The sequence below is a fragment of the Scomber scombrus genome, chromosome 7 (genome assembly GCF_963691925.1).
Source record: "Scomber scombrus chromosome 7, fScoSco1.1, whole genome shotgun sequence".
In the NCBI taxonomy this organism is placed as follows: domain Eukaryota; kingdom Metazoa; phylum Chordata; class Actinopteri; order Scombriformes; family Scombridae; genus Scomber; species Scomber scombrus.
The window spans coordinates 9,803,293-9,831,120 of NC_084976.1; the positions used below are offsets into that span (position 1 = coordinate 9,803,293).

Genomic DNA, 27,828 nt, shown 5'->3' on the forward strand with positions numbered 1-27,828 from the left:
TCCGAGCGACTCTTTTCACTGGTAACGTTAACGTTAGCTATCTGCCGGTGTAGCCTTACAACTAGTTTGATGAGCAGACCGGGCACAGGAAGAGTAGTGACGGGAAATAATCACGCAAAGTGTACAGGAGACTCTGGAAATTAAAATGTAACCCAAAGGCAGCCCTGTGACTGCTCACAAAAACTTCAGGAACCTTTTTTGGCTTCTTTTACAGGGCGGCTCAACAAAAGCTGCGGTGTGGAGTCAAGGCAAAAAAACATGTCCGTATTTCCGCTCTGGATGTTTTCAAAATAAACTGCTTTCTTTTACATTTTAAGTCAAATTATCTGACGTCAGTTTATGCTGAAATTTCAGCCAAAACCTTCTTACTTGCACACCAGGAAACACGAAGAACAGAAAACTTATTCATCTGACATAATAACCCCAGTATCATACACAAGTATGAAATTGGCCGGGAAACTTTTCAGGTGATTATACACTTATTAAAACATACTTATGAATATTAAGTCTTTAAGTCTGTAAAGTATGATGTGCAGGCCAGTACATCACTGCAGCACAACATTTGAACTTGAACAAATATTGTGCCTTCTTTCAATTGAAAATTCCAGTAGGCCATATTGCGATTTCGGTAAAATTTCAATTTTTCAATTCTATACTAGTAATTAACTGACCTTGTTGATTTGAAACTAATACTGGATGACAGGGTAGTATGTTGAGCATTAAGGAAATATGGACAAAGAATGATTTCAAACTGAAAAACATACTACACAAATATTTTTCAGTTTCCACTTTAAATCCTGACATCCTCTGTGTCAGCCAGTGTCAATGTTGTATTGCAATCCACCACACTGGAAAAAAAGCAAAAGACACTAAATGACAACAAACCCTATGGACGACTGTGGATATGCTCCTGAAGGAAATATATTAATTTATTCATGTAATTTGCTCAAAAAATAAAACACATTCTTGATACATAGACCTGGATAATAGATCAATATTATAATGATATTGTGATATGAGACTATCTATCGTCTTAGATTTTGAATATCATAATATCTTGATGTCGCATAATGTTTTAAGGGTCATTCCAACAGACCAGTTTCCCTCGCTGATGTTGTAAGCAGTAAATGTGGAACACATTTTAACTGAACGTAATGTTTGCTTTTATTTTGTAGAAAGAAACGCGTTAACAGGAAACTTCACTCTCAACATCGTTGAGTCTTTACAGGCTGTGGAGCTCATCATTTATACAGTGTAAAACGCTTTGAGGATTTCCTCGATACTGTTATTCATCTCTTTATCTGTATGCACTTTAATAGTGTTCTTAAACCTGAAATTAACTTTATTTATCTTTTGTTTTAAACTTGATTAGTTTTGCATTTTTCGTATTTGTATATGACTGTGTGCCGATTTTAATTAGATTACTTATTGTTGAATAATGGCCACCTAGTGCTCACAGGAAACATGATGATACTCCTAAATCTGTGCCAATTATGAACTGCTTTGGTCACAAAAAGGTCAAAAACACGTTAAAAGTTATTATGAAATGAAAAAAATTAAATAAAATCCGACGTCAACACTACAATATGTCTCACAGCTGCATAAAAGCTATTCAGGGGTGACGTCACGAGTACCTTGTGTCCTGCGGGTCACATTCAATGAATGACATCATCTCTCTCTCTCTCTCTCTCTCTCTCTCTCTCTCTCTCTCTCTCTCTCTCTCTCTCTCTCTCTCTCTCTCTCTCTCTCTGTGTGTGTGTGTGTGTGTGTGTGTGTGTGTGTGTGTGTGTGTGTGTGTGTGTGTGTGTGTGTGTGTGTGCGCGACAAGGCAAATAGAGATAGAGACAACAGTGAGCAGTACAAAATGGAAATATGTGTATTTTCTATATAACTCCGTTACTTATGTTTTCTGAAACTTAAAAAAAAAAAAAAAAAAAAAAAAAAAACTTTTTAGGAATCATATACAAGTTTCATTTTATCGTCCTTTCAGTGTTTGTATGCACAGAGTGAAACAAAATAGTGTTTCTTACCAGCTCCTGTCAGTGCATTAAAATATATTAATAAATATAGGTACTAAAATGATCACACCTAAAATAAAAACCAAACAAATATTTCAGACACACAAATCTGTATCAAAAACACATTAAAATCACAACAGTTTAGCAGCAGTTCAGAATAGAGAAAGGTGCATTAATGTGTTGTGCTGTTGTCAGTTGAACATTGTTTGCAGTGCAAAAGGTGGAAATAGGCTAATAGTATGCCTAACTGGTATGAATATAACTACATTTTGAAGGAGAAATAAAGTCCAAGAGCCTCTAAAATGCAAATAAAATGAGATTTTTTTATCAATGTTTGGAAAATGATGCATTAACCTGCCACATAAGCAACAGTCACAAGCCCAACAACATACATACAAAACATCTTAAATCAAAATCACCAATATCCACATTATGGTTTACCTGGCAGCGATTATTATTATTATTATTTTTTTTTTTAAATGAGGTCAGACATTTGTTTAAATGCCCTGGTCCTTCAATATTGTTGAAATCAGTCATTCATTTTGTTTGTTTAGCTGGCCCAATTGAAACAACTAACAAAAACAAATTGCCCGTCACCAGTAAAGCTGTCTGCATGTCTTCGCACACTCACTATACTTTGTAAGTTGTGAGGCTAGTGGAGTAAATTTGTGTGATATTAGTTAAACCCCATACAGTCTAATGCTGATTGTTGCTGTATCACACGCCACAGAGCGCTCTCTGTTGTGTTCGCTCCTGTATCCTAGCAACGAAGGAACGAACCATTTGGAGGTGGCCCGGTCAAACCCCTCAAAAACCCCTCTACAATTCAATAAATATGTTGGGCTAGAATCATGTGTGTTGTTGTAACATTTTTAAAACGGGTTTAAATGCACAGGTGTGAACAGATGTACTATCTTTGCCGACAAATTAGTGTGTGCTTAATTTTATCATGAAAGTTTTTGAATTCCCTCGTGCAGTTGGAATTAAGCGGCCCGTCACACTTCCGGTAACAAACAGCGGGTTGTTGAACAGATAAGTTGTCAGGTAGGTTGACAGTAAGTGTGAGCAATTGCAAGTACGCCATCAATAGTTACTTATTTATAGCCGTGTGTATTGTCGCGTTCGGTTTTTATATAATTTAGTAACTTTTGAGCTGTTGCAGTGAACTTCTGTCGTGTTAAAAGCGAACTTTTGAATTGACGTTAGTAGCTAGACCTGTGTTAAATAGACCAACCGTTACCTGTTAAAAGTCACCTTTTCATTAATAATGTTTACCTAGAAGTTAAATATTTATTTTAATATGTGCAACATTTATATAATTATGTTCCATTTTAGAGGTGTATTTAGCTGACTAAAAGTTAGAGCTTTTTGTATGGCTGCTTTTTCTCTCCAATCAGGTCGTCAGAGTTAAACAGTTGTAATTCACAGATAATTAACTCTAATTGAAATCAGCTTGTTTTTTTTGTTTTTTTTAACGTAACAGGTAACTATACCAAATGTACGTTTCGCAAAGGGGAAACTGAACAAAACGAGTATCTTATTTGTAAAACACAATGCAGAGTGTATTGTGTTTTACTATTATATTATACAGTAGCCTATAATACCGTATATTTGGCCCAAATTGCCAAATAAAGTGTACAGCTTTGTTATACTTTTAAGGAGTGATGTAAGCCAATCAAGATAACGTCAAACAACAAACTCAAATAGGTTTCAGTTAATATTTGTTGTATTGTCTATAATTAGTAACTGTTCATTTCAAAATATAATGTGCCATCTACCCACGTGAATATCATTACTATGCTCATAAAATCCTGTATATTTGTTTTTATTTATGACATTGTTCTGCCCCTAAAATATAATCATCTTTTCTTTTAATTTTCTTACAATACCTAAAGATTATAATATCTTGCCTTCTTGTTCTTTTCCACATTAGATGGAGAACTTCATCCTGTATGAGGAGCTGGGAGCAGGCAGCAGTTCAGTTGTCTATAAAGGAAGAAGGAAGGGCAATCTCAATTATGTAGCCATCATCTGCGCTGACAAAGCCAAAAGGCCTGAGATCACTAACCATGTACGATAGTGCTTTAAACTAAATTAAAAATGATTATCAAATCAGTTAGATCTTTATTTTCATATAGAGGCCTGAAAGTTCATTTTAATATAAGAGTGGTTTAAAGTGTATGGACCTACATAGTGACTAATATTGGCTTACCTACATGTGTTACCATCAGTAGAAACAAGACTTTCACAAAGATTTTCACATATCTCAGTGCACAGTTGTTTGCCAGACGTCGCAAGGATACTGCATGTTAACTGCATGTTTTTATTTTTATTTTTTAGATTTAGCTTTTGAGCCTTGCAATAAATAGCACACTTGTTTCCCTGTTAGGTCCGTCTCTGCCATGATCTGGATCATCCAAACATTGTATCCTTCTGTGAGTGGTATGAGACCAGTAACCACCTCTGGTTGGTAGTGGAGCTCTGTACAGGTCAGTATTTGTTACGCATACTTCTGATCAGCAGCCATGTACCATTAGATGTCATCACTTACTTCCTTTTTTCAGCCATCAGTAGATGGAAAGTGACAAATACATCTCATGGTAACCTAAAACTGATTGGCACCCTTTGGTTCCACAAAATAACATCTTATTTTCATTTATGGTAGTCATCACAGATACCCACTTTCTAGTATAGATGGTAAACTGGCTTTTTTATGTATTATTTTTAAAATGGCATCTGTGCAATGAAATGGTCCTGTACTTTGAATCAGATCTAAAAAGTCTTGCTCTATATATTTTTTTTGTCTGTCTTTTCTCCTTGTTCATCTCTCTTTGTGTTAGGTGGTTCTCTAGAGTCTGTGATTGGTCAGGATGGATGTCTGTCAGAAGATGTGGTGAGGAGGTTTGGATGGGACTTAGTCCAAGGACTGAAACACATCCATGAATTAGGAATAATTTTCTCGGACTTGACCCCCGCTAAGGTTTGCACCTCTGTTCATGTGTATGTTGGACCAACAGTATAATATCAATATTATTTTTACCATATGAATACAGTGTGTATGTGTCCCATAGATCCTACTGGATGGTAGTGGCATTTTGAAGTTTGGTAACTTCTGTCAGTCCAAAGTAGAGGGAGAGACACTGGAGGATTTCTTTACCTTGCTCACTACATCTAAAGAGACAGGGGAAGGAGACAACAAGGAGTATTTGGACCACATGAGGAAAAGATTACACGGTCAGATGACTGAATTTTAATGCATTGTTGATTGAAAGGGAAGCTAACAGGTTGATTAGCCAGGAGAATGTCTAAAATTTACAAATTGAAGAGAATCTTGTTGATTTGGGGCACATGTTATATATGCTGGATGCTATGTGCTGAAAACATTATACCCTGAGGAAGAAGTGTATGGGAACTTTAATAATCTAAATAAATCCACTTGCCACCAGTAATTTGAAAATGGTAACAACATAGCCATGATTTGATTAGTCCTCACAATATACCAAGTAATGGCCATGATTACTAAACTAATAAAATGTAGTTTGGCTAAAACTCAATCCATTTCCTAATGAAACATATTTTGTTTGTGGTACTATTTTCGTCTTTCCTGCTAACTATGTGTATGTGTATTTTCAGGCTCACCAACTTACAGTGCTCCAGAGGTTTTGCAGGGATCAGAAACCAATATGAGTTCTGATCTCTGGGCTCTGGGTTGTATACTCTACTACATGTACACTGGTACTGTACTCATATGCATACACACACACAGATACATGCACTCACTGAATGAGACAAAGTATGCAAGAGTATGAATTCATTTAATAGTGATTTTTTCCCTTTTCCCCATTTACCTTTATTACTATGTAGGCTCCCAGTAGTAACCATTGTAGTAGTTGTAGTATTAGTAGTATTAGAAATGATAAACAAATGTTTTTTAACTAAAATATATATGACCTTAACCTTGACTGAAACTTTATTTACTATATTATACTACACCGTATTGTGATATGAAACTCAACCTAAAGTGTTTTTATTCTCCAGGTAAACCTCCATTCTACTCTGAAAGCTACACTGAACTCAGTGAGATTATTTTACATCAGGAACCACCACTGCCCAGACAGACCGGTACATCCACACACATGGACGCACAGTTCACAACATTTTTGTTAGTTTGGCCATAATTGAATTAACTTGTGTTTCATATTTGGCTTCAGTTTGGAATTTAATTTGTACAATAGCTTATTGTTTTCTTGTTGAGGGAATGTTTGTATAATTTGGTGTTGTTTTTAAAGTTATTTTATGTATTTAGTTGAGATCTACTGTGTTGTTTGTTGCAGTGTTTCAAGCCTGTCCTCCCAGTGAGGATTTCCAAAATCTTCTGAAAGGCTTACTCAACAAAAAACCCAATAAGAGGTAAGCCCCCATACTGTGGCATCACAGGCACAGGTCCACAACATTTACACTCACTATTCCACTACTGCAGTTGATACTATCACCATAAAATTTAGTAGGGTGGAGAATCTTCAGGTACCTTATAGTTTGATTTTTTTTTTTTACAGTTTAGGTGCATTGATTATAATAAAAAACAGTCTCTGATACATGATTCATACAATGATTCATTTCATTTTTAATTTCATTAGATTCTTATAATGTTTTGCCTGATTCACAAGAGCATACCCACTCTGTCATATAAAGAACCGATTAGTTAATTACATTTTCCATCTGATACATGTTCACCATGGAGTTTGCAGTTTTAGTATTGTCATGATGGTATGTATCTTGGTTCCAGTGTGTGCCACACTGAGGGAAAACCCAGTATAAAGTACAGAAGTACAGGCACAGATGTTTCAAGATGAAACTTACAACAGACCAAGTGATGTTTTACAGTTTCTGATGTACGTGGAAACTTTGAAACTTAAGGGTTCTCTGACTTGATTCTCAGGTGGTTTTCATGGAACTGTTATATTTTATTGCATGCTGAGATTAGTGCCATTACTGTTTCCTAATATTTAGTTTAGTGTTTTTTTTTTCTTTTTCTTTAGGATGGATTGGCCAGAGTTACTGGACCACCCTTTCTGGACACAAGCTCTAAAGGAGGACAAGAACTTGGAGGAAGAAGATGAAAATAATGATGAAGAAGTGAGAACAGAGGAAAAAAATGACAGAGAGGGAGTTGTTTCAGCTAGTGCAAGGTGTGTTGATATAATTTCTCTTGCTTATATTCTACAGACATGTTGTTGCAGCCACTTCACTGCATTTGGATTTGCTCTTTGAAAGAGTAGTAATACACAGATTAACAGCGGACATTCTATAAAAATCAAAGGCCCTGTTCACACCTGACATTAACATGCGAGTAGACAGCCGAGACACATTACCGTTCACACCTATTTCTATTATGCATCTCAAGATGACCACTTATGCTCAGATTTTGTTTCTGCCTATGTGACTTCTGCTAGAAGGTCAAATGACCCTGTGCAGAGTTATCATGTCTGAGTATTGCTAGATTTTTTAGTCAAGAGTTAATAAAATGTTTCAAAAAACGAATATACATGTACAGGCTTTTCAACTGTTCAGATTACACATCCGCATACATTTGTGCTTCTCTCCATTTTTTCAACTGCTGGTACGCTTTTACCAAAACAACTGCCATTTCCTGCAATGATGACATGTTTTCCCATTACGTCCTTGCTGGGGACACATTAGGACGCGTTAGCATTTACACCACAAAAGGTCAATTTTATCCCAGGACACCTCCACAAGTGTTTTGAGTGATCGAATCACAATGCGTCTTTGTGGCCGTTTACACTTGTATTAAGTACTGTACACTTGTGATTGGCTCACCCAAGACTTTCGTTAATGCAGGGTGTAAACATGGCCAAAGTGCTGTCCAAACCCAGTCTAGACTCTTTTAATCCACATTATTCAATCATTATTTATTATGTATTCAATTCAATAGCACAATAAACATGCTGCAGAATTACCATGAATTTGATTCAAAACGGTGCATATGCTGCATTTTTTTCTGCATTTAATTTGTGTTTTGTTTTAACATCTACAGACAAACAGGGATCATGAACCCTCTTCCTTCAGAAAGACAAGGTGACAAACTCCCCCACAACAAATTAGCCAACACCCAGCCAGCCCATAAAGTTTCGAAGAAATGTATTTCATCACAGACAACAACTGACCGACCAGACAGCAGGATCAATAACCAACAAGTAGACAGACTCACATCCCATGGAGCATTGAGGAACAGTCAGGGCTCAGATAGGGAGCTGGGAAAGGAGAGAAGAGGAGAGGGAGAGGCAAATACAGAAGACCTCAAGCTAACTGGGGCACAGCAGGCGTGCCACATGCTGCAGCCCAATAAGTCACTCAAACTAGGTAACACGTTTCCTGATGTCTGTGTTTGATTATGTTTATGAGGTTTTTTTTTAAGTTAGACATGACAAGAGAGCCATAGCCTTTCACACATAGCCATAGCAGGCTGGTTAAACTGGATTCTGTATATGTATGTAAACCTCATTGTGTGTGTGTGTGTGTGTGTGTGTGTGTGTGTGTGTTTGTATGAGTATATGAATATGCACATACACATTTGTTTGCAGGGGTTAAAATGAAAGGTAGTTAATCGGAATTTTTGAGTTAAACCTCTGTTAATTAATACCTGCTTACGGTATGCTATTGTGGCGAAGATACATGCACCACCCAGCCTCCAAAATGAGTCACAGTAAGGGTAGCTGACACAGAGGACATATGGAAAACCTCAGGTATAAGTCCTTAGATATATTTGTCTGTTGTTAACAAGAATGGAAATTTTGTGTTGAATTGTGTGTGCTGAAAGTTAATGAAAGTAATCGAAGTGATTGATTTTTATTTGACAAATTCAATTTAATAACATGAGGTCTGCCAGGGCATTGGCAGGGTGCTTATGTAAAAGTAAAAGTGAGGATAACACAATACAACCCATTGTGATCCCTATGCGGATGGGGTTGTGCAGGGGAGGGTTCAAGATGGTGGATCTGACATAGCAAAAATGATACAGCACATTAATCAAAACAATATACAATACACTCATTCAACTAATGATAACATACACAGAAAACATTGCCAATGTCAACCATTGTCAATGGTTTGAGGGCATTTGCTTTAAACCAGGATTTTCAGAGTTGTCTGTGCTTTAAGTTAAGCTATGATTTATGTAAAGTGTTGGAAATGCATTTTCCTAAAAAAGTAAGAACATCAAATTGAATCTAAGATGTAAATATAAACTCCAGTGAAATTTTCCATAAATCTGTTGAAATTGTTAAATATTTAAGAGGACATTTTGGATATCCTAATACATTTGACGTAAAAGGTGGCTATTGATGGAATCTATGATTTACTGAGTTTCTTCTTGAAAGCAAGGGCATACCAGTTTACCACTAATATTCATGAGTATATGCTGTGTTATACTTTGTCAATTGTATTTATTATACCCATGAGCAAGGCTTTTTCTCAGCAGCAGGACTGAGAATGTTTAACTTGATATTGTTGGAAGGACAGGCACACGAGGCACGATTAGCAAACTTTTCCTAAATAAAGAAAGGGGACATTTTTATCACCTTTTTATTATTTACTTGTTTTACCATATCGGTTGTATGAACTTGGCTGTAGTAATCTGTGGTTTTCTGGATAAGTGTAGGTCTATCCTATCAGTTACCCCTCAGCTGCAAACATTTGGATTTTTCACTGTTTGCCATAGTTCCTATTGTGCAGATCTCATCCCACCTGTGTGGCTTTTACTATGCATGTGTTACAGACATTTGTGTCATAATGAACAACAGAAAATCTGATTTAGTATCATGTGTACTTCTTTCCTCCAGATAATGTATCAGAGCTCAGGCCAAAGAGTGGCGTGGATGAGGACAACACTGAAGCAATTTTTCTGCTCAGGTATTAACTTCAGGCTGTGTGTTGATACTCTGTCCAAAATAGTGTTTTCTTAGACACTCATGTATAAAAACACTCTACACAAGGTGTTTACTACATGGTGTGTAGTTTAAGAAGAAGTCGCCCCAGTGGGAATCCGACCTCTTACCTCAACCTCTCAACCGCTACCATTTAAACTATGTGTATATATATATATATATATATGTAGCTACATATATATCCAGGCAGTAAGCCACAAACAGCTATAAGTTTATTATTCTTTTCCTTTTGATCTTCTAGCTCCTGTGCCACTTCAAGAAGGAGCTGCAGTGTGTCAGAGTTTTCAAACCACACCCCTGCTCCTCAGGTAACTCCCCCCATACCTATAATTTGCAGCACCATGTAAACAGCAGAAAGGGTATATTCATGCCATTAAAAGTATAATAAAACGGGTAACTGACAAACTGGCAGCTTGTACCTAATCGGTGTACATTGATCCAATCACAGCACTGCTGTTTTTTATCCCAAGTTGCTGGTCTTAGTCTTGCACAGGTCTTAATAGTCAGTTCAGGCAGGGTTGCAGTGTCACATTTATCTTCTTCAAGAGGGGCAATTTGCTTGTGTGGGACAAAACCTGACTTCCTGTGGTGCAACACAAGCAGGAACAGGAAATGTTCCAGTTAACCACAAAACAGTGGATGGTGTCATCTTTTATGAGAGTTTCTTATAGAACTGATTGTTCTGTACAACAACAACTATAAATAAATGTCAGTTTCAGCTATTCCCTCAGTTATTCTCTCCCTCCATCTGCTGGTGTGTAAATACTTTTTCACCCCTCTGAAAGCAGTGACTTGCTTGTGCTTGGTTAGTGGACTCAGCTGCTCTCCTCCTTTCTCTTTTTTCCCCCTCCTCCTAGGCCAGCATTGGTACTGACATCACATCCTGTGTGAAAGCTCTTCTCCACACTGACTTTGACCTGACTGTCTCTCCAGTCATGGACAACCCCAAGGTACATACATGCAATATTATTGGACACATGCTAAGTCAGATTTCCAGGTGTTTTCATAGCTATCCTTGGGGAGCTTTGCCTTCCTTTTCAGTGTTTACCTGTTTGCGTCTATAAAATGTTTAATATATCTTCCTCATACAGTTACAGACTACTGACTACAGTAGCAGGGAAAGATAAAACAGCTGTATGATAATGGTGATATGAAGCTCAGCTCATGCAAAGGTTTACAGTGCGATCTTCTTTTTGTATTTACCAGATTCTTAAGAGTCCTCCTGTGCGATTTGATCCTAAAACTCTTTGTGTACCAGCACATTCAGGTACTGTGGTTCATTTGTTTTTCAAGTTAGCATCAAGTGTGGACTTTTTGATGGTGTTTACACAAATAACAGAAGACCTCAGTGTATGGGCACTGGTTTCAGTCTATCTTGAGGCTGACTTCCTCTCCTCTTCCTCAGCTGAGAAACTGCAGTCCTTGAGTGATGAAGAGTGGAGAGTCTTCCTTCAGCAGCTCTGTTCATCTCTTGAAGAACAGAACACATCTGCTCCTCTTCCCTCATCCTCCATTGTTCCCTCTACAGCTACTCGCTCCAGACTCAACCTGCTGTGCTACCTCTGCTGTGTTGTTGGACATAAAGACATTGCTAACAGGCTAATTAACTCAGCACTGGTAGGAAAACTTGTATTTACTTATCATTCCTGTTGTAATATTGTTGCAAGTTATGACATTTTTGCTTTTCCATTTTCCAAATTGTTTGTCACTGCTAATACATCAGTTGTCCTGGGGATAATTTAGATCCCTTTGAGCTCTCTGCTAGCTCTTTGCTGACAGGTGAAAGTGGAAGATGTAACATGCGGGAGGTTCTTGCAATTGCTCCCAGCTAGTCATTAGTCAGGTAGGAATCAATAGTGCAGTGACAAGGACATGGTCCCATAGAATTATTCGAGGGATAATAAAAACGACTTCTCTGTCATCTGATGAAATACCTGATAATGGGTATATATATTTTTTATTTAGTTGTAATAAAACACATAAAAATGGACACTATTTTTTTGATTTTCAGTACTGAAGTATATTTTAAGACAGTCAGATATTGTGGTGTGATCATAGCTTTGTTCATATAACCTGCCTATATTTTATTAATCCACCAGACCTAAACAATGCCATTGACTGGTCTACAAACATTGGTCAAGCTGATTTCAAATATGGACTCACACCCATGCTTTCATTTGTCCTCATTTCTTACAGATTAGATCTCTAATGTTGTTTTCCTCTCTTCTCTGTATCTATCTCTCTAATCTCCCCTCAGCTTTCAGTATTGACCCTGCAATTACGGCAAGCTCCTAACTGGGATGTGTAAGTAAATTATGTATATATAATTTCCCCCATAAACCAGGGAGTATGACTTCAAAGTGTCAAGGAAGTTGCAGAAATGTTAATGTTGAACATGAAGAAATAATAGAAACTAAATTAGTCATTGGTGGATGTCACTATAGGTTATTGTAGCAGTTGGTTGTTCTAAAGTAACACACATCAGGGGAAGACAAGGATTTGGAGGAATCTATACTTATAGTATAAGAATGTGCCCTTGCTCACTCTCTTTCCTCTCTTTCCTTCTTGCTCTTATACTTTTCTTTTATTGTTCTTCAACATCTGCGTTTCAAAGTTACTGACACATAGCATGACCGGTGTAAGCTATAAGTGGGTGTTTTTGTTTGGAGGTCAAGGACTTCAGACATACACTTGAAATTCATATTCTTCTTTTCCTACGTATACACTACATTGTTCCTCACCATCAGGAGTATTTGCATTTGTAAATTATGGTGACTGAATCCTTTTTTTGATAGTTCTGTGTTAATATGTAAACAGAAAATCAACACTTTTTATTAAATAAAAAATAATGTTTCAGGCGAAGCAAGGCTGTCCGAGTGATGGGTCTACTGGCTCTGCACTGTACTGAACTCGGAGGGGACAGCTCTGTCTCTGAGGTATAAAACACACACAGACACACCCTGACACCCTAACCCTAACCCTAACAGTGCTGTTATATAATTTCAGTTCCACACTGTCTCCTCTGCAAGCTAGAGTGTTACATTTTATTTAGACTGTAGTTACAGTATATCACTGTTCATTCAGCCTTCCATGGTTCGAGGAGCAACACTGATACTATAGAGAAAGCATAATCAGAAATCACTTAAAATCTGTTGTTGTTTTTGTTCAACATGTTCAATAACAAACAATCAAACAGATGAAGACCCAAACTTTTGCAAAACATTGTAAGGACCTTAGGCCTGCAGTACCTGTTTTCACTGTTGGGTGGCAGTACATACCAGCCCACCGTATGTATATTACAGAAGGTTTGAAGACATACTCATTTTACCTATAGAAACATACATAAAACATAAGTACAATGAGCACATCACTGCATACAGTTTATATAGTTGCCTTTACTTACAGTAAGTCATGCCTGATGTTGCTGTGCACATTTATGTTTTTTTAAAATCATTTTTATAGATGTGTCATTTCTGTTTGGAGGTTATGTCTGTGTTTGTTTTGTTTAGTGGAACATCACCAATAGTTAAAACTGAGGTCCAACAAGGGGAAAATCTGTCCTAAAACAACATGTGGATGGGAATTGTTTTCAAGAACAAACTTTATAGCCCCAGTGTGTACCAGCAGGTGGCATTAAAAACCTAGAATACTACAACTCATTTCATTAGCCTCAGAAATACATTCTCTCTGTCTCCCACAATCACTCACCACATGCACGCAAAGAGAGAGATTTTACTGGCTTTCAGTTGTTTCTTGCATATACAGTCTCCTAAGTGTTTATTTTATATCAAAGTTTTGTAAAATTGGTTATCACAGCATGCTGTTTGTTACCAAAAATTGCACAGTAAATGATTTAGGGGGTTCCACTTTAACTGATAATGCAAGTATGACAACTCTAAGTAATTGTAATGCTACTGGTAAGCATGTAGGTAGTTATAAATCTTTTACAGATTTGTTGCTTTTATACATAACTATACATAATTGTTTGCGATATGATAGAAATAGAATTATCATCACTTTCATTGTTGTGGTTATAATGCAAATTATAATATGGTACTTCGCTACAGTACATCACTGTAATAGCCACAATTATAGTAAAGAAAGTACTGTATAGTAATAGGACACACTTGTGCTATGGACAAATACACAGAGATAGATACATGCATGGATAATACAGATACTTACTGTGCCCCACTCAACACACACACACACACACACCACACACACACACACACACACACACACACACACACACACACACACACACACACACACACACACACACACACCCCACAAATGTCAAAACAGAGGGGTGCTGAACTAATTCAACATAAAAGCAGTTTTGTATGGAGGTGAGATCTGGAGCCTCTTTTCCTTATTCGATCCTTTCATCCTGAACAGAACTAAACACTTTAACCTTTTTTTCTGTTCTCTGCTTTTCTACCTTGTCTCTAGTCTTCTTTGTCTGTTAGTCTTACCGATCACATCCGTGTTTTCTGAATGAATTCAATTTCTGTTAAAGTAGTTCTGATCCCACATCCGCTCCTGGTCTGTCTTTTTCTTCTCTATTTTTCCACTTACTGCCGCTAAGTCGTCACAGCAAATTACAAAATGGCCGACTGTGGCATAGCAGTGTTTTTTTTTTTCTGGTGCGCTTGTTGTTAAAGACAAATGGCGGAACATTTTTTTCCCGCTACCCTTTTTACCTCCCTGCAGCTACCATAGGATGACAAATTGTTAAGAAAAGGACAAAGCTGTATGACTGTGTGTGTGTGTGTGTGTGTGTGTGTGTGTGTGTGTGTGTGTGTGTGTGTGTGTGTGTGTGTGTGTGTGTGTGTGTGTGTGTGTGTGCGCGCGCGCGCGTGCATGTGCATGTGCATGTAGGCGTCTGTGTGTGTGTGTCTGTCTGGCTATGACCATGTGTGTGTCCATCTACAGACACAGCAGGGGTTCCGTGTGTGTACGTGTATGTGTGTGCATGGGCTATTTTTGAGACACGTTTCTGTGTGCACTCAGCAGGGTTCCTGTGTATGTAGTTTTTGTGATGTTCTGTTTCCCCATCATTTGTGTGTGTGCATGCAATTGTTCTGTGCTTCAGTGTGTTCTTATGCTATAGTGATGTTAACAGATGACCAATAAAACAGCACGCACTTTCATATGTGTGTGTGTGTGTGTGTTGTCTCAGCAGGGGTTCTCCTGCTGCAGTCCTGCTGATTGTAGTGACAGGGCTGGGCTTTAGTTACTATGGTAACTGCTATATGCTTAGATCCCCCTTCCAAACACACACGTGCACATGCGTACACACAGACATGCCTGTTTGTGTGTTTCTCTCTTTCTATCTAACTCTCCTTTCTATCTGTCCTGCTGCTTTCTCTTTTCTCTCTCCAGTCTGTCTCTGTCTCTCCTCAAATAGAATTAAATGAGAATAAAATTGTCTGGGTTAATGTTACTAACACAAGCTTCCTGCTTTTCTTATTCAACTTAGGAAAGCTGTGCTTTCAAACCCAACAAGATATCATTTTCCCCTTCACTTATCATCACTTATAAAGTTTTCTGTGGCTTTTACAGCAGTTTAGCCGGTACAGCTTCCACTATACAGGGTGTTTCATGGGGATATGGAGTCTTAATACATTCTAAAAGCTCACAGGAACACACATAAAGCTGCACACATAAACACATACATATTTAGGAACGCACATAAAGTGCTGGGACCCACTCAGAGGGCAATGGCTCCAAGAAGACACTAGTCTAAGGATTTGTGAATTTGTCTTGCAAGGAAAAGATGAGATTTTGAACCAGAGAGTTTGAACCAGTTTGTTTAAATATCTGAAAACAAATAAATAATATAGTAGTATTAATTCGTGGATATATCCTTTGATTTTAATTATTTCAGTGATGATTAAAAATAAAAAATTCCCCTCAGATTACCTGCCCTATGGATGAAGATGTTTCAGAGCCTGGACTAATCTATGTCGAACATCTCTGAAATTAATTGTTTGGTTCCTACATTTACTTTGTCTATCTAAATCACTGCGTTTGTTGTCTTATTTTGCCATGTGACAGTATGTCAACCATTGGACACCTCAGAGGATTTTGTAAAATGTCCAAGGGTTATCTCAGTAAAGATTTAGCATGCAAATTTAGGAAGTTTATCAAATTTGGGTGGGAAGCTGGGCTTTTGAAGATAAGATGGGTACCTCAACCGACTACAGTACTGCTTAATATACTACTTAATAAGTCTCCTCTCTCACCTCAGCAGAAACAAGCCTAATCTTAGCTGTAAAGTCATGTGCAGTTCATTCTATATGGGACCACTAATCCACCAATCAGTTCTCTATACTCTTTCTTTACATATCTGGCTGTCCCAAGTGTGGACACAGTAACTGTTTACGTGCACTATTTGTATTTGCCCTTATTTGTGTGCGTATGTGCAAATCTTCTATATGTTGTGTTGTGGAGTCTTTTTTTTGTCCCTACTACTATGAGTGCTGTTTATGCATGTTAAGTTAGTGCATATGTTTATGTTTTCTGTGTGTGCATTCATGTGTGTCATTTGATCTAAGGGAATGTTGATGCTGAGATAATGATGTGTTCTGGGGGAAAATTGTGTGTGTTGTGTTTGCTTTTCCGCTCTGGCTTGTTGCACAGCAGTGCCTTTCAGCACCCTCTGCCTGAGAGCAGCTGCGTGACCAGTTTCAAACACACCCCAGAATCTCAACTCCCCACTCAGCCATTTACAGCATGTTATTAGTGGGTATAGCTCCGAAGGGAGTTGAAAACAAGAACATTTTTTTCATTGCACATGTCCCATTAATGTACTTGGTTAATACTCACACAACATGGTGTGAGTTTGTACTTTATATATAACTCAATTTGATTTTGGTAAACTAAAGGATTGCTAGGTAAGTAACCAAACATATGGGCTTTTGTTCTTGTCTCAATGTATACGGGCGAAACTCAGTATTTCAGTGGCAGACTGATTCCATATCATGCACAGCATGAGATTACACCATGGTACTTGGGCAAAAATGAAAGGGTAGAATAATTCTCTTGGGAAAGGGGAAATATGGTGTGAGAACATGACAAATAGATTTTTACCACTTCGCACCCTCCAACATGACACAAGGTGACAGAATGAAAGCAAGAGAGTGTGGGGAAAAAAAGAGTGAGATAAATTATATGATACATATGTTTTGGGCAACACAAAGTACAACACAAAGAGAAAAGAAGTGTAGAGAAAAACAATAGAAAGAGGAGAGACAAAATGGAGAAAAATTTAAAAAAAAAAGGGGAGAAGAGAGACCGATAGAGGAGTGAGGCAGAACTTGCATCAGATCACAGAGGGGGAAGCTGGCAGTAATGCTAATGCCAGGAAGCAGCCAGCCAGCAAGGCTGTCTTTGCATATACTTAACTCTGTGTTGTTAAGTGTTGTGTGCATTTCTTACAAGTACGTATGATTGCATGAATTTGTGTACCTAGTTATGTGTGTGCATTTATATATATATATCCATGTGTATGTGTATACATGCATATGTGTGTACACAGTGTGTTTGTGTGTGTGTGCGTGTGTGTGTGTGTGTGTGTAGTTTGATAGTTTTCAGTTGCTGCCCAGCTCATATCTTTCTTTCTTGCTCTCCTCTTCTCCCTCTTTCTCATCCTCTGTTGCCCTATTTCTCTTCTCTTAATTTTTCTTTCCTTCATTCTTCCTCTGTTACTGTATTGTGTGTTCCCTCTTCCTGTTCCTTCTCAATATTGATTAGTTCTCTTTCTCTCGCTCTATCCATTCCTCCTCATTCTGTATTCTTTCTGCTTTTACCCTTACCTCTCCTTAGTTTCTCTCATTTTTGTACATATACAACCAAACTAGAATAGAGTAGATTTTCTGTAGACAGAACATCCTTTACCAGTTTATAATCATCAGTAGTTATTCAAGATTTAAGCATTTTCAGAACCAGGCAAAGAGGAAGGATGACTGAAGTATCAGGGCTGGCAGAGCATCACCAAGAAATCAGAATGGGCATCTGAGAAGTTGTTTATTTGCACATTTAAATGAAACTATCCAGTAATCAGATATGTTTTTATTTTGCACCAATCAAATACAAATGTTAATATAACTATCTCTGTCCTTTTTCTGTTTTTTCTTCTTTTTTAGGCAGTGTCGTCACTAACAGACCTGTTGAGAGATAACCTGAGGAACAGCAAAGTAAAGCAGTTCCTGCTGCCACCACTTGGGGAGTTCCTCTACCTTATTGCTTCTCAGGTAGAGTCTGCATGACAGAAGCCAAATTCATGAGACAGATAGGATGGAGATACTGCAGATAACTTGAGTTACATGATACACATCTTAGAGCACTGTCTCATGTGAACATCCACCTGACTGACAGAAGCTGGAATGAGAAAGAAAGATTCAGGGAAACGGATGTTAAAACAACAAAGAAATCCACTAAGCCTATTGCAATTACTACATTTAACTAACAAGAAGTAGTTCAACTCTGACACAACTCCCAGTTATCTCAGCTTCGGCTTAGAGGCAACACATTTTTTAAACGCACCCTGTGATACAGTGTAGGGGTGCATTGTTTTTAAAGACGTGAGTCCAACGAAAGGTGCTAATGTGTCCCATAATGGAAAGTGTAAAATTTAGTGACTTTTGGAACCATATTAGAGACCATAAGTGGGATATCTTAGCCACTGTTGAATTGGTGTGATGTTATTTCCTGCAAGTTCTCCAACACTATGGAATTGCAATACAAAATCACTGGAGTTCTCCTTTAACATGTTTTTGAGGTCATGGTTTAAACATTTTGTTTTTTATTTGTGTCTTTGATTCCATTTCATGTTATAACATTGGATTGAATTTTTATGTGAAAAGTGGTTGGAAATGTGTGGTAAAGATGCCTGTCCACATTTGTATAGCCTGACCCAAAACATTTCCATATAATGAGTCTGGAGGACTATCAGGGTGCCCCCAACAGATGGCTTTTAAAATTTGGATAGTAAATATTGTCTTTCAGAGAAAAGTTTCTTTTTCCCCCAAATCTTTTCTTAACTATTTCTTAAGTAATTAATGTGGAATGAGTGCTGTCCTTTGAATTAAGGAGTCAACATAAATTGAGCATAATACTAATGCTAGATATAAGAAAGATCAAAGGACGTTTTCTTTTTACTTAAGTGAAAAAGACCAATCTTTGGGTGACATTAATGAAACTGGGTGCTGTCATTAGGTAATGAGTGTGAGTTTAAATTTACTTGCCAACTACCTGAATTGAAAGCAAATTGACTCCAGCCCTGAAAATTACAAGAGAAAGAGTGAAGGAGGCCCTATTTGACTTCATTCAAAAAGGTGATTCTAATTTATTTCTGGTTAACCTCAGTCTAGTCACGCAAGTTGATTAAGTGTAAGGTTTTTATTTACATGGCTGATGGATAACCTTCAAAAATCAATCAGCCCGCCTGATTACACTTATTACACTCTTCAAGCCATAGAGAATCTCAGCACTGTCCTTTAGAAACCGTTAATAAACTGACTTTTCAGCTCCTGGATGAGTGTGTGTTTTTCCATAGGTGCCATTGTTTTCTTAACAAGTAGTAATGCAGTGATTAACTGATTCCTGCACCTCCCACAGAGGTCATTGTTAGGTGTTGAACAGCACCTCAAAGCTGCCCACTCAAGGACAAATTTAGAGAGAAAATCTTTGTCAGATAGTAAAAATAAAACTTGTTTGCGGCATTAAAATTTAGCTGGACATGTTTTAAAATCTTGCATGCCATACATCACATTTGCCAGCACCTATATATGTGTATATGTATATATGTAAAGTCTTCTTTCTGACATAGATTTGACAAGGTGCTAAAACAATTCTCAGAGATTTTGGTTCATATTGACATGATGGCATCATGCAGATCCGAAAGGTGCACTATTGGATTGTGATTTGGTGAGCCCATTACAATATGGGTACATTGTGGTCATAAAGGGATGGACATGGTCAACAACAATACTCAGGTTGGCTGTGGTGTTTAATCCATGCTCTGTTGGTACTAAGATGCCCAAATTGTGGCAAGAAAATATCCCCCACACCATTACACCACCACCAGCAGCCTGAACCATTTAACAAGGCAGGATGGGTCCATGCTTTCATGTTGTTTATGCCAAATTCTGTCCCTACCATCTGCATATTGCAGCAGAAATTGAGACTAATCAGACCAGGCGTAGTTTTTCCAGTCTTCAGTGTGGTCTTATGCTACTGTAGCCCATCTGCTTTAAAGTTCCATGTTTTGCACCTTCATAGATTCTCTTTTGAATACTTTGGTTGTAACAAGTGTTAATTTGAGTTATTGTTGCCTTTCTGACATCTCAAACCAATCTATCCATTCTCCTCTGACCTTTGCCATCAACTAGGAGTTTCCACCCAGAGAACTGAAGCTCACTGGATATTTTTTCTTTTTTGGACCATTCTCTGTAAACCCTAGAGATGGTTGTGTGTGAACATCCAAGTAGATCAGCAGTTTTTTAAATACTCAAACCGCAGTCCGGAACAAACAACCATCCCATGTTCAAAGTCACTTAGATCACCTGGTAATTTTTGACATTTACCTCAGAAGGCTGCAAACAGAAAGGAGGCATTCAATTTTTATTTAAATTTTATTTAATATGCCATTGATATGTTTTATTATTATTATTATTACTATTATTACTATTATTGTTACTATTAGTATTATTAGTGTTATTATCAACTTGATTTTGCACGCCTGCACTTTTAAGTTATATAAGCCTTGCTTGTTCAATATTCATTGTAAAATCAAAACTTGTTTGATTCCATATTAAAAGGTTCATTTGTTCAACCTTGGCCCGCGGCTTTGTTCAATTTAAAATTTTGGCCCACTGTGAATTTGAGTTTGACACCCCTGATCTTGACCATGTCTACATGCGTAAATGCATCGAGTTGCTGCCATGTGATTGGCTGTTTATATATTTGTGTTAATGAGCAGTTGAACTGGTGTACCTGATAAAGTGACCATCGAGTGTATGTATGTCTATCTATCAATATATTGATATATCAGTTGATCTATAGATGGATATACTCACATAATGTCTTCCTATTGGTCTCACAGTTGACCACATTGCCATGGTATGTTGCAAGGCAGACAAAAAATGAAGGTTATTATTACCTCATATATAAATTAGGGACACAAGCGTTTTTTTTCATTTGAAGAACATCTGAAAGCTGGCCTTTCCTTTTTCTCCCTGATAAAGAGAAACAACTGCATGCTTTTATAACTCAACAACTGTAATGTTTTGCTCCAAGGTCTGTCCAAAAGTCTTTAGTAAAATAATAACTTGTACAGAAAGTTGCTCCCTGAATTTTAAATTAACTCATTTTATCTGTGCCTCCTGTTAGTTTTAGCATTGATAGTAAAAGATAATTGTACTTGTTTATAAATATTTTTATGGACTTGCCCCTGACTGTTGATATGCTGCCAAAGTATGTCTATAGAAGACCCCTTGGTTGTACAGACTCTCTGCTGCACAGATCTAAAGTGAGTTGAAGCTGATCTGTACTTATGGTCTGAAAGTCTCTGGAGTAGACTCCCTGTGGATCTGAGGTCAGCTACGTACATCAGTACCTTTTTCCTTTTACCGTTTCTTTATGTTCCTGTGTGTTTTTGATGTTTTAGCTTTTTTCTGTTCTCATCTTTGTACTTTCCCTTAGTGTTGGTTTGAATGTACAGTACCAGTCAAAAGTTGGACACACTTTCTCATTCAAGTGGGAAGGTCTGACCAAACTTTTGACTGGTGCTGTATGTAGGAGTTGGTTGATTATACTCGTTTTACTTGAACTCCAAAACCATCACTGTTCACCAAACACATTGGCAGCTTTTACTTTTTAACCATTGGTCTTCCTTTCGTGCCCTCTTAGTTTTCAGTTTTGTTCAATTTTCTATCTAGTCAGTTCATGTTTATCTTTGGTACTAGCTTTGTTGTTAAGAGAGAGGTGTCTGATGCTTAAGGATGGTAGTGATTAGTTAGAGGTTAGTAACTCTCCAGCTGTTTTTTTTTTTTTTTTCGGTCAATGACAATGATTGGCACAACTTTTAGTGCTGTGTAGGCTTCTGTGCCCAGCCTATCCTTTATTCCAGTTTTGACTTGAGAATTTCTGTTTCTCTAGCAGGGCCAGTCAAGTTATTGATGGCACTAAAAACCCAGTTGTTATTTGATCTGTGCTGAGTCTTTTAAGAGTCCCCTGGTAGACCGGCAGGTTGGCTGTCTGGTGGGTTTTCTGGTCTGTGTCAATGATCAGCTGCATTTCTGCCTGTATTCTCAAGGTTAGATTGAGATAACTTAAAACCTTAACAAACACTACACAAACTTCAACTTTTATTGGATCTTGTTTTTTGATAGATGGTGTAGTTTTTTTGATGATTTTGAGGTAGAAATAAAAAAGTTATCAGACTGTAAAAAAAGTTTTCTAAAATAGCAGATTGATGTATAATTTACACCATATGATGTCTACACCCTCCACTGAATACAGTAATATATAATAATAATTAATTTCTGTAACCTGCATCGGCTGTAGGAGCTGATAAATTGATCACAACCACTGCTAATGAAAATCCTAAACACAGGATGTAAACTCAGTGCACCCGGTTTTCCTGTTTAATGGCAGGTAAAATAGTTCAAGTAATGGGGAAAGGCCCTTCAAGTGTCCCCAGGTAAAATCATTTGCTTGGCTCCCCTTTTCTTCTGCAACAACAGTCAATGACAACGATTAGCTATAGCCTCCAGTGCTGTCTTTTTCCTCAAGGTTAGGTATAGCCTAGAGCCTAGCACAGTAGCAATGAACAGTGCATTGTTGCATGAAAGACAGAAATATTGGTCAAAATAATCATAATTTTGTTGAATGTCAAACAATAATGGTAGAAGCAAAATGGTGACAACACATGTATATAGTGTGTATAGTTTATAGTACATATACTTAATGCCAAGCTTTCTGTGGTTCCAGTTTCTACATATGTGGTTATTTTGCTGCTTTTCTCTGTTTCATATGATGGTAAATTGCATGTTTTTGGGTATTAAACCATTTCATCTTTTAAGTATGAAATTTTGATGTGCAGGTTTCAGTATTTTCTGACATTTCATTGACTAAAAGATTGATTGATTGATTGATTGATTGATTGATTGATTGATTGTAGTCAGGAGTTATTGGTGAAAATGCTCATTAGTTGCTGTTAAACCATTACACCTTATTGGACGAAGCCATCATTAATGCTACTGTATTATTTACACCTGTGTTTTCCTGCTATGATGAGACAACAACCTGTAATGTAAAAGAGGTCGATATTAGAATATGATGTGTTTTTATTTCATAAGTAAGGTATACATTCCTACTTTTTTATTGTGTAAAAAGTGATTGTGACTACACAAATGAGCAAAATCAAAGAAAACATACATGAGCAAGTGAACATACTATATTTCTCTGTAAAATCAATATTTCGAAGCTGGATTATAATCGTTATTGAGGCATGTTCATTTAAAGACGTGGTATCTAAATAATCAAGATGTCATGGCTCCTATGCTCCCCTCTCCCCTCCCTGACTTGGCCCTTTCTTGCCCTTTTCCTCACTCCTCACTACTTTTATCTTCTCCACATTATCTCTTTGCCTTTCTCTGACTCCCACTCTACTCCTCCACTGCCCCCGCCCCCATCCGTACCCCTTCCTCATCTCTCCTCTCTCCTCTCACCCTTTCTCCCTGTCTTTCTATGCCTCTCTATCAGGAGGAGAAGAGAGGCTCCCCAGAGGGACTGTGGTTCGTTCCCGCTGCCGCCTACACTGGCTTAATGAGGAGCCTGCGGGAAGGGGTGAGTGTCTCTGTGTATGTCTGCGTGTGTCTGTTTTTGTGTCTGTGCCTGTGTAGCTGTGACTAAGTCTCTCTCACTGTGTGTGTGTGTGTGTGTGTGTGTGTGTGTGTGTGTGTGTGTGTGTGTGTGTGTGTGTGTGTGTGTGTGTGTGTGTGTGTGTGTGTGTGTGTGTGTGTGTGTGTGTGTGTGTGTGAGAGAGAGAGAGAGAGAGAGAGAGAGAGAGAGAGAGAGAGAGAGAGAGAGAGAGAGAGAGAGAGAGAGAGAGAGAGAGAGAGAGAGAGAGAGAGAGAGAGAGAGAGAGAGAGAGAGAGAGAGAGAGAGAGAGAGAGAGAGAGAGAGAGAGAGAGAGAGAGAGAGAGAGAGAGAGAGAGAGAGGCAGGGGATCCCTGTGAACAGTAATGATGAGGCAGCTGTGGGGGCCTAAAGCGTTGTTTGCCAGCTGCAAGTCAAGGGCATGCATAGCAGTCACGCACACACACACACTCACACGCACACACTCTTACCTGCATCAAACACAACCCTTTACTTCTCAGCAGCCTGACCTCAGCAGCAATTAGGACCCTCCAGACACACACGTACAGTAGATGGCACAGGCAGAAATATAGGTAGATCTTTGCTTTTTTTGGCTAGCATTCTTGTTTTCTTTTTTACTTAATTTTTATCTGCTCTGTCTAATCTACTTTTCTATTATTATGCTTCCCCTTATATTTTCGTCTTCCACAAAAAAAGGAGACAAGATGAATTATGACTTTGGTTGATTTAATAGTGTAACAAAAGCACACATGTCTCCAATGATAAAGCCATGTCCTTAAGTATGTTATGTAAAATATACAAGTAATTTATTTAAGTTGACACCATGCTACTGACAATTAGAGATGCCTTTTTATGTTTTACTTTTGACTATGTGCTATCACATAATAAGATATTATAGGGTTGCATGTCATGGTGTTACATAGTGGGTTGCTGGAGCTGAATGAGGAAACATTTGGTGGATGGTGAGATTGATGGAAGGAGAAGGAGATGGATGGATGTTGTTTTGTCTCTCGGAGGTAGAAGGGGTCTTACTGTGGTGGCCCACTATAGCAGAATGAATATAGATGAAACTCTGGTCTGCACAGTTGTCAGCTAGTACCTACTGTTGCTTCATTACCACTGGGAGTGTAGTGGGGGGTAGATGAACAGAAGAGGGGTGTGTGTGACAGGAGCAGAGAGAGGGGTTGAGGGGAGGAGAGGAGGTTGACTTATTTATCATTATTGAGCTGTGAGAGTATGCCCCACACACACACACACACACACACACACACACACACACACACACACACAGACACACACACACACACATACACACACACACACACACACACACACACACACACACACACACACACACACACACACACACACACACACAAACACAGCCTTAGGGACCAGACACTCATCCTCAGACCCAACTTACCTCCCTCTCTTTCAATCTCTCCCACTCCTCCTCTCCCTCCCTTCTCTCTCTCCATTTCCCTCACTGGTTGTTTTTCTCTTAGATGCACAAGTATACTGCATTTGCTGTTATATTACAGAGCTGTCTAAATAGTCTAACTTTGTCTCATGGGAATTTCCTGAGTTAACAAGGTAGTCTATACTATACCATAGCTTACTGTAGTTAGTTGTACTAGTGCACTGCCTGTTCAAAATTTATCTGGTTGGAATGGGGCCTTTGACATTATTTCTCAAGAACTACATATGTATCTATCAACTAACTAACGTATCAATTAAAACAATAATGAATTAATAAATTAAGTTGTTTAGATCCAGACAGCATATGCTTCTTCTCTCTGGGGCAGTTTAACTGTGCGTTTTTACCACTCAACAAGCCCCACCCCACTAAAATGCAGTGGTGTATACATTAAGCAGCCCCTGCTGCACTCAGACATGGAGGTGAGCGGCTCACTGTTCCCTTGTTAATTCAGAGTTTAATAATATCGGGGTGGCTTTCATGGGAGCTCAGTAAAGTAAAGTTTGTGATATTGTGCCATCATGCTTCGATGGTGATGGCAAGAACAGCGTGCATGGCGGTATATGATGAATCACCCTCATGCATGAATCATGCATCATTAATAGCCTAATTTTATGCATGATCCATGATGATGAAGATATTGTCAATCTTTTAGCACCAAATTGCATCAAATTCAACACTGTGCCTCCTTGGGTCCCCAGTAATACACCCGCAAAGTGCGGAGAATTGTTCTCCAGTTGGGTGAAGGACACATATACAGAGATTCCTTGATTTTTAGTTAGATGAACTGCGGTGCCTGTTCAAAACTTGTCATCGAAACATTCTGCACCAAGTCTTGAACTTAGCCTTGCCAACTTGGGTTCACAGTACATAGTTTAATTGTAGAGCTTAAGTCTCTTAAACTTTTTCAAGTCATTAACCACCCACCTCTGACCACACTATGGGTTGAAATGGCAAATTGGCGCTGTTCTTCCGCTCATTGACTCCACGAGCAGAAGAAGCAAATCAATGTTGTTTATAATTTTTATATATTTCTCAAGAACCACTTATCCAAACATCTTCATACTCAGCACTGCACTTCTATATCTGTCTACTTCAGTTTGAGTTTATGGGAAACAAGTTTTTGCCAGGCCTTGGATTATTTTATGGTTTCCCTCAACAACAACTTGATTTGATGAGTTAAGTGAATGATGAGTTGAGACCTGAATCCTCACTACATTACCCCTGCCCTTTTAAATGAACACATTTATAGTTAAATTGGAAAAGCAGGTGATGGCACGCTTCGTGAGTCGTGTTATCTGGCACAAGCATTCAGCGCTAATTACGAAAGCATTGAACTTTTGTGGCAAGATAGGTCAATGTATAATTATCGCTGTTCTATAAGGGAACAACAGCAATGATGCATTTATGACAACTATAACTTTGATTTGTAAAGCAAAATGTTAAGATGTATAAATCTAAAGATTATTGAAGACCGTACCTTTTTATTATGCAATTATTTACATTTCAATCGCTATGATGTATGTGTATATAAATTGGTAGATAAATTAACTCTAAATTAGGGATAGCTAAGGGAAATGTTATTCCTTAGAAATCTATTCCTAATCAGTTGTTATTATTGGTTACATTTGTGCTTTTTCTGCAACAATAGGTCCATTGCTGGTGTTGTCTGCCAGAGTGATCAGTATAGGTAATTTCTATTTAGGTCTAGATTAAGTTCCAATAAAACATCATTCTTGGCTTATATTTATATATGTTTATATTTGTATGTTCACTTGTAGTTTAATCACAGTATATCCTGTGGTGGTATCTTCTGGTGCTAATATAATCATTTTTGTCTCAGTCAAATACGATACTTTTGGACCACAATTGAGTATTTTTCAGAGAATACATATGTTTTGAGCTGCAGTCTACGCAATAAATGTATTACAGTCACAGTTCCTATTTTCATGGTTACCTTACAAAAACTTTGCAGTATTTATGTTACTTGATTTTCAACATACATGTAACCAATCATTGACAGTGTTGTCTATTGGTGGGATTTGAAATAGTAATCATAAATCTATTCCAAACGTGAGTTATTACTGTTAACAAGATTTAAGTTATTTATTTTATGCTGACAACAGATGCATGATATAACTCTTCTCATCACAAACTGTACATCCTGTGTTGGGTGAAGTAATGGGTTGAAAATTCTGTCTTGCACTTTTTTAAAAAATAGGTTAATCCCATTGGGGTGAGGAGGTGCCAATGGGGAGAGAAAAGTGTGTGTGCTGTGATCTGTTTGGATAATCAGCCATAGGTTATAGAGAGTTGAACATTTGGTTCGAAAGATGGCAGAGATAGAGCTACTCATCCCTGACTGCAAGAGAAGTGAGAGAAAGAGGCCAACAGAACGAGAGGGTAGGGGGCGACAAGACAATAACTGAATATTCTTCACAAATTGTTTCAAAAAGCCTAAAAGCCTAGCCTGAGG

The 27,828-nt window shown here is 37.9% G+C and overlaps 1 protein-coding gene across 1 annotated transcript in view; it reads left to right on the top strand.

Annotated features, from left to right (window-relative positions):
- The first annotated feature begins 3,951 nt into the window (after positions 1–3,951).
- The window catches only part of ulk4 (unc-51 like kinase 4), a 75,089-nt gene continuing 51,212 nt past the window's right edge, over positions 3,952–27,828 (top strand). Inside the window, exons 1-18 of the mRNA XM_062422430.1 lie at positions 3,952–4,089; positions 4,408–4,507; positions 4,859–4,998; positions 5,090–5,252; positions 5,652–5,753; positions 6,057–6,140; positions 6,353–6,428; positions 7,058–7,207; positions 8,074–8,399; positions 9,878–9,947; positions 10,224–10,290; positions 10,840–10,932; positions 11,189–11,249; positions 11,388–11,599; positions 12,240–12,286; positions 12,840–12,918; positions 18,136–18,243; positions 23,759–23,842. Coding sequence (XP_062278414.1) covers positions 3,952–4,089; positions 4,408–4,507; positions 4,859–4,998; positions 5,090–5,252; positions 5,652–5,753; positions 6,057–6,140; positions 6,353–6,428; positions 7,058–7,207; positions 8,074–8,399; positions 9,878–9,947; positions 10,224–10,290; positions 10,840–10,932; positions 11,189–11,249; positions 11,388–11,599; positions 12,240–12,286; positions 12,840–12,918; positions 18,136–18,243; positions 23,759–23,842 — 2,100 coding nt within the window. The remainder of the gene's footprint in view (positions 4,090–4,407; positions 4,508–4,858; positions 4,999–5,089; positions 5,253–5,651; positions 5,754–6,056; positions 6,141–6,352; positions 6,429–7,057; positions 7,208–8,073; positions 8,400–9,877; positions 9,948–10,223; positions 10,291–10,839; positions 10,933–11,188; positions 11,250–11,387; positions 11,600–12,239; positions 12,287–12,839; positions 12,919–18,135; positions 18,244–23,758; positions 23,843–27,828) is intronic.